Source organism: Crotalus tigris, unplaced genomic scaffold (assembly GCF_016545835.1).
Source record: "Crotalus tigris isolate CLP2741 ecotype Arizona unplaced genomic scaffold, ASM1654583v1 scf7180000018301.7375997, whole genome shotgun sequence".
Lineage (NCBI taxonomy): Eukaryota > Metazoa > Chordata > Lepidosauria > Squamata > Viperidae > Crotalus > Crotalus tigris.
The window spans coordinates 1452388-1458854 of NW_024096931.1; the positions used below are offsets into that span (position 1 = coordinate 1452388).

At 55.8% G+C, this 6467-nt stretch overlaps 1 protein-coding gene across 2 annotated transcripts; it reads right to left on the reverse strand.

The window, feature by feature from the left end:
- Positions 1–964: 964 nt before the first annotated feature.
- On the reverse strand, positions 965–4537 carry NDUFAB1 (NADH:ubiquinone oxidoreductase subunit AB1). Of its 2 annotated transcripts, none has more exons than XM_039349702.1 (4): positions 4250–4537; positions 3750–3837; positions 3166–3297; positions 965–1132 (listed from the first exon to the last, which is right to left on the reverse strand). In XM_039349702.1, exons 1-3 carry the CDS (start codon positions 4505–4507, stop codon positions 3206–3208), a joined length of 438 nt encoding a protein of 145 aa, XP_039205636.1. In that variant the 5' UTR covers positions 4508–4537; the 3' UTR covers positions 965–1132; positions 3166–3205. The 2 variants fall into 2 exon arrangements, with proteins under 2 accessions (XP_039205636.1, XP_039205635.1); XM_039349701.1 differs by having other exon boundaries at positions 3192–3297; positions 4250–4534.
- Between the last annotated feature and the right edge of the window lie 1930 nt (positions 4538–6467).

A 6467-nucleotide genomic window follows, 5' to 3' on the forward strand; every position in this document is an offset into this window, starting at 1 on the left:
TTAAGACGGGGAATCCTCATTCCCACAAGTCACTGACCACGGGAAGATGGCAGCTGCGCCACAGGTGGAAAGCAGGATCCATCATCGCCCTGACGGAAAGCATCTGTGTGATTTGCCCCATAGCGGGCCGCAGAGATGCTTGTCCTGTCACTGGACTCCCCTGGCCAGTTCTCCCCAGAGCCAACATGCCCGCCCTTTAACGAGGCAAAGGGGTCATGGGTTGGTTCTGGTCCCGAATGGCTGTGCAGGCTCTTTGGAATGGCTCCCAAGGTTGTCCTGGCTGGCTGTCCCTGTCTTCTGGGGAGCCTTTGGACCTTGATTCGGCCTTGGGCTTGCTGATAATCCCATTTCACTCCTTGGTGGGCCTTGCTTTGGTATTTTCTGCTGCTGCTTGTGAATCTTGCCAACTGACAAGAACTTTAGGTAAAGTACAGTCTTGATGATGCAAATAGTTACCTGGCTTTAGATGAGTCCGAAAGAAATTAGTGACCGAATACACTGCTTGTTTGGGTTCAAGCAACACAATTACTTAATAAACATCCAGTTCTGCTCAACTGCACTGAAAATAGGATTATTGTTTTTATAAAGCTCTGAAGAATCTCCCAGGTCAAGCGACTTGCCCAATCCTTAGTTGTGCACTGGATCAACCAGCACAGGTGACTCTATTTGCCAACTCACCAATTTGGGCAAATGTACCATATGGACACAGTTGCATAAAGCAAAGGAGAAAGCCAGATACTATTTCTCTAACCTGGTTGAAGTTTATTTCTCATCCAAATGGCACTGGGCATACAGGCTGTACTCTCCAGTGGACATATGTGTGCCCAGTGCTCAGGACTGCATCACTGTAGCAAGTGGTCTTCCTACAGTCACTTCGAAAAGCTCACAGGAATCTAGAACCGAATATCGCACTTGGGGAAGTCTTGAGAAACATAGTTTTAAAAACAGGGATAGACTAAAGGCATAAGAATTTTTCATATTTATTCTGAAGTCCAACATTTACAGCTTTAAATAGGACAGACAAAACTCTTCCTCGGAGAGCCATAGTGATTCCAAACCGCAAAGGGGTTGGCTTGCCAGCGTAGTCCGTCTCGATCACTTCATCCAGCTCTCGGAACAAAACAGGAGATACCTGTGAGCGAGGTAGGAAGGGAATATTTGTACCTTGCATAAGGACCACCGGAAAGGAACTTGGGCAGTAGCTACTTGAGTCAAAACTGTCAAGAGCAGCCAGTTCCGATGGGTTCCACCAGGCAACAAGGGATCACTTGCCCAAGGATAAGGCCTCCATTTTGATCCATTTCAGCCAAGAACAGCAAAGGCACCCAACAGGCAGCTCAGGGAGTCAACCAAATGCATCGAAATCACTGCAGGGCTTTCAACTTTCAGGAGAGGCGTGGCCAGCTGAACACTAGCCAGACAGGCCTAGGGCGCAACCTGGATTCCTGGTTCCTGCCAGAAGAGCAAATGCCAGCCGTGGCCAGAAGGGCCTTCAGGCTGTGCATCAGTTGTACCTGTTCCTGGACTGGGAGGCCCTTGTGACCTTTTGGCTGGAGTACTGCAATGTGCTGCCCTTGAAGAGCATTCAGAAGCTTCAACCGGTACAGAATGCAGCTGCAGGGATAGTAAATGATGTCGGATATTCAACACATGTTAACCTCACTGTTTCGTGAGCTGCGTTGGCTGCCAGTATGTTTCCGGGTGCAATTGTATGAAACCATGGAGGCTTTTCCAGGGAATCAAGTGGTCACCTTTAAAGCTGTTTGTGGCTTTGGGGGCCAAGTTATCCGAGGGAACCATCTTCTCCCAGCCCTTTCTACCTGTCCAATTCGGGCCAGCAGGATGGGGAAGCTGTGGGTCCCATCAGCCAAGGAATGTTGGCTGGTGGGGAGGTGCCTTCTCTGCTGTAGCCCCCCCTCCCCCCCAGAACATTCCCTTCTGGAGATCAGAATGAGCCCCACCCTGCTGGTCTTTCACAAGGCTTCAAAACAACTGGCTATGTGCCCAGGCCTGGAGTTCCATATGTATGAAGTGTCTTAATTTCTTGGCTATCCTGACAATTGTGATACTTTTCTCAGCTACTGAATATATGAATTTTTATACTGTTTTAAATGCTTTGTTTTAGAAATATTCACTGCCCAAAATCACTTGGTTGGGGTGGGCAGCTAAAGAAACTAAACAAATAATTTGTCTGTGATCATCAAGTTGCCCTTTTGAACGTAAAAGTAAGCCAACCAGAGTTACTCTTTGCCAAGGCAGGATGTGCTGCTTCCTCCCCCATTATTCTGCTGTAATGAACAGAGGCACCCACTCCCAGACAACCTCCCAGCATTCATCAGCCAAAGCAAGAATATTTTCTGCCTCACCAAACACAGATAGGCGAGGAGATTATTGCTTGTAAAAGGCACAGCCCCTATTCTGCCCTGGTGAACATCTGCCTTGCAGCTGCTCTGGGCCAGTCCCTGTCCTCCCCGCTGGGCAGCCTGCAGCTCCCCTTCTGAAGCTTTTCAGGGGTGCTCTGCCATCTCTGATTTGACTGCTTGTGGCTCACACTAGCAGTCCACAATCCACCCCAGGAACATCCTTGACACTGAGGCTTCAACCCGACTTCGATTTGTCATGAAATTGCAACGCTAGTTTTCATTTTTCTGATATGCTGCTAAGGGTTTTTCTGAGAAGAAAAAATAGGATTAACAGTCCAAAGCGCTTTGCTTTCCTGCCCCTCCTGCTGTTAATGCTTTCTCCCTCCTTCCCACCAAATTTTCCAATATATTGTTACCCCAGAATCATAAGATGTAAACTTGGAAAGGATGCTAGAGATCACCTAGTCCAGTGTTTCCCAAACTTGACAATTTTAAGGCATGAGGATTTCAACTCCCAGAATTCCACAGCCAGCAACGCCGGCTGTGGAATTCTGGGAGTTGAAGTCCACATGCCTTAACATTGTCAAGTTTGGGAAACACTGACCTAGTCTTACCTCCTCTCACTGCAGGAATCACACTGTGTCAAAGGATGCTGGCCAGGAGCGGCTTTGCTCCCCGTCCAAATACTCTCGCCTCCCAGCCAGCCACCCATCTTCGCAGGCTGAAATGCAGGCCAAAGCCACCCACCTCCTAAGTCTCCCATGATGGGACCTGCTCCCCATTTCAATCCCTCCTTGCTGACCTCACCGCAAGATGATGTCCACTTACTCCACTTGAGAAACTCATTCGTACACGTCTTGCGTATCGGCAATATAATCGATGATATCTTGAGGACTCATCAGCTTTTCTGCTGCTGCATCTGGAATTTCAAACCCTGGAAGAGATTTGGCTCATTGAGTTCCGAGACGCCCAAGTCAACGAGACCAGGAGCCACAACCTCCGCCCTCCTCCCAACCAGCCCTGTGGTGCAAGGGGCCGCTTCCGTGGCGGGGAGGGAGGAGAATCAGCCGCACTCAGAGCTCAAAGCCCTCCAAGCAACGGGGGGGGGCTCTGGTGGACCCCCCCCCCCAGATCTGCTGAGCACAGCCGGCGCTCCGTTTTTCCTACATCTCTGCAATTGGGCGCGTATTCAGAGCAAGACCCCAGGGCGAGCGGGGCAGAGAGGGAAGTCCGGAGGCCTTCGCAACCCGTCTTCGGAGGCCCCTTCCTGGGCAGAGGCGGGAAGCTCAAAACAGGGCGAGGACCCAGGACCGGCCAGGCGGGCTGGGCGGTGCGGGCTGCGCTCGGGCGAGGCTCCCCCCAGGAAGACCCCCGGCCCGGCCTTACCGAACTCGTCCTCCATGGCCATGATGATCTCCACCTGGTCCAGGCTGTCCAGGCCCAGGTCCTTCATGAAGTGCGACTCCACCGACAGCTGCGGGACAACCAGGGCCGGTCAGAGGGGCTGCCCTTCCCCCCCCCCGGCGCCCCCTCCCCAGCCTCCCCGGCGCCCCCTCCCCAGCCCCCCCGGCGCCCCCTCCCCAGCCCCCCCAGCCCCCCCCGCCCCCTCCCCAGCCGCCCCCCCTCCCAGCCCCCCCTCCGCCGCCCCCTCCCCAGCAGCCCCCCCGGCGCCCCTTCCCCAGCCCCCCCACGCGCCCACTCCCCAGCCCCCCCACCCGGCGCCCCCCTCCCCCAGCCCCCACACGTGAGCACATCCCCGCCCCCCCCGCCCCCCCCCACCCCCCCCGCACAATAACCGACCCCCCGCCGACCCCTCCCAAGACCCCCCCGCCCCCCGACCCCGCCCCAGCCCCCCCGCCGCGACCCCCCCGCCGCCCCCCGCCCACCTTCTCGGGGTCGATCTTGTCGTAGAGCTTCAGCACGTAGAGCACCTGGTCCTGGATGCCCTTCAAGGTCAGCGTCGGCGCGTCCGAGTAGCCGCGGGGCCAGGGCGGCCGCCGGCGCGGAGCGGGCAGCCGCGTCCCGGCCCAGGCCGCGCCCGCCAGGCCCCGCCTCGCCCCCGGCGGGAGGAGCGGGAGGAGGCGGCGGCGGTGCTGACAGCGGAGCCCGGACGCCGCGCGGAGCAGCAGCACTCGCGCCGCCATCTTCACCCTCTGCGCCTGCGCACTCTCTCTCTCTCTTGCGCGCGCGGGGGGCGGGGTCTCCCGGCAGGCCTCGCGGCGGGGCGGGCCCTCCCCCTCCCTCTGCGGGCAGCCTCGTCACGTGTGAATCCGCTCCCGGCTGCGACTCGCGCGGAGCCTCTGCGGAGGAAAGCCGGGCGGGCGCAACGGTTGCAAGCCCAGCTACGATGTGGCCGTTCGGGCGGCCTGCGAGGGAGACGCGCCCCGGCCTGGTCCGGAGCCCACAGCCGGGGGCCTTTCGCGGCGGCGGCAGCGGCGTTTGCTCCCTAGCGCCCCGCTTTGGATGCCGATGCAGCCTTTGCGTGGCAGTTGCAGAACCCAATGTGTTTGTTGCGTCTTTGTGCCCCCACCGCCCTCCAGCCTCGAAGACCACACTGGGCTGCACTGCAGGGATGTTGTGCACGCTGCATACATCATTCCCAGCCATTTCCTTGATTTTATCTACATTCCGTTCTTGCGCTTATAAATAACTCAAGGTGGCAAAGTTAATACTCCTCCCTGCTTGTTTTCCTACAACAGCCCTGTGAGGTGGGTTAGGCTGAGTGACTGGCCTGAAGTCCCACTGCTTCATCCCTGTGCAGAGGAGAGGCAGCCAGCAGAGACTGAGCAACGGCAAGCGGTTCAAATGTCACCGGCTCAAGGTTGACTCAGCCTTCCATCCTTCCAGGGTAGGTCAAATGAGGACCCAGATTGTTGGGGGCAATGTAAATATATATATATACATTGCTTACTGGTGTATACCGCTTAGAGAGTGCTTGCACTTAAAGCGGTATATAAGTCTCATAAACAAACAAACAAACTTAAGGGGAAGTAAAACACTTTGGGGACCCCAGCCACTCACTTGGAATGGGGTTGATCTAGGCCAGGGGTACCAAACTGCGAAATGGCATCCACCCTGTTGCCAGCAATGGAAAAAAGTTGCGATACGTCATGTGACGTTGTGAGTTTGACACCCGTGATCTAGGCCACTTCCAGGCCTCAGTGTGGCCTATTGGAGTCAAGTCGGCTACATGAAAAAGGGAAGGGGACACAGGCGGCCCCTGAGGAGCAGCACTGTGGGACACCTGTCAGCCACTGGATCCACCTGCAGAGCTGATGCAGCCACTGCTGGCTAAAGGGCTAGTTCAGTGGTTCTCAACCTGTGGGTCGGGACCCCATTTGGGGTCGAACGACCATTTCACGGGGGTCGCCAAACAACGCAGTCCGCCATTTTTCCCCCCTTTTCCTTAGCTGTGCTACTCCCTTTTGAAAGCCAATAAAATAGACTCTCTTGAATAGAGTCTAATTCTACTGGCTTTCAAAAGCCAATAGGAATTGTCCAGGCTGTCTCTGCCCTGCTGAGCCCGCCAAAAGTCCCATTCTGCAAACGGTGCTGCAAGTTGTCTGCAGCGAAGGCGAGCTGTCTGGAAGTTTCCACCCCTCCCTGCTGAGCAACTACTAAAAATGTAAGTAAAAGAGGGCCAGGGGTGGGAGGCCGGCGGGTGCAGGGAGGGTTGCTGGCACGCGTGGGGCCCGGCGGGTGCCTTATCTCCCTTGGGCTGGGCCAGCTGGTGGCCCAGCCGATGGTCACCCTGCGCCATCGCTGCCGCTTGCCAGCTATGCCTCAGCCGGCGCAGGGGGCGACACCACGCATGCGCGGAGCTCCTGGGCAGGGAAAGTCCTCGACTTACGACTGGTTGGGTAGTCCTTGACTTACAACCGGTTGGGGTCGCAGCATTAAAAAGGTTGAGAACCACTGGGCTAGTTGGTCAAGAGGACTCAATGGCGGTAGACAGGCTAGCCAGCAAGAAGCGGAACCCAGAAATTCTCATCCGCAGAAGCTTTGCCAGAAAAATAATATTCTACTGTCATGTTATCCTGTGTCGCTTCTAGCCTTTTACAAAAAGTTATCACGTATTCAAGAACAGTCAAGGAAACGTGTCAC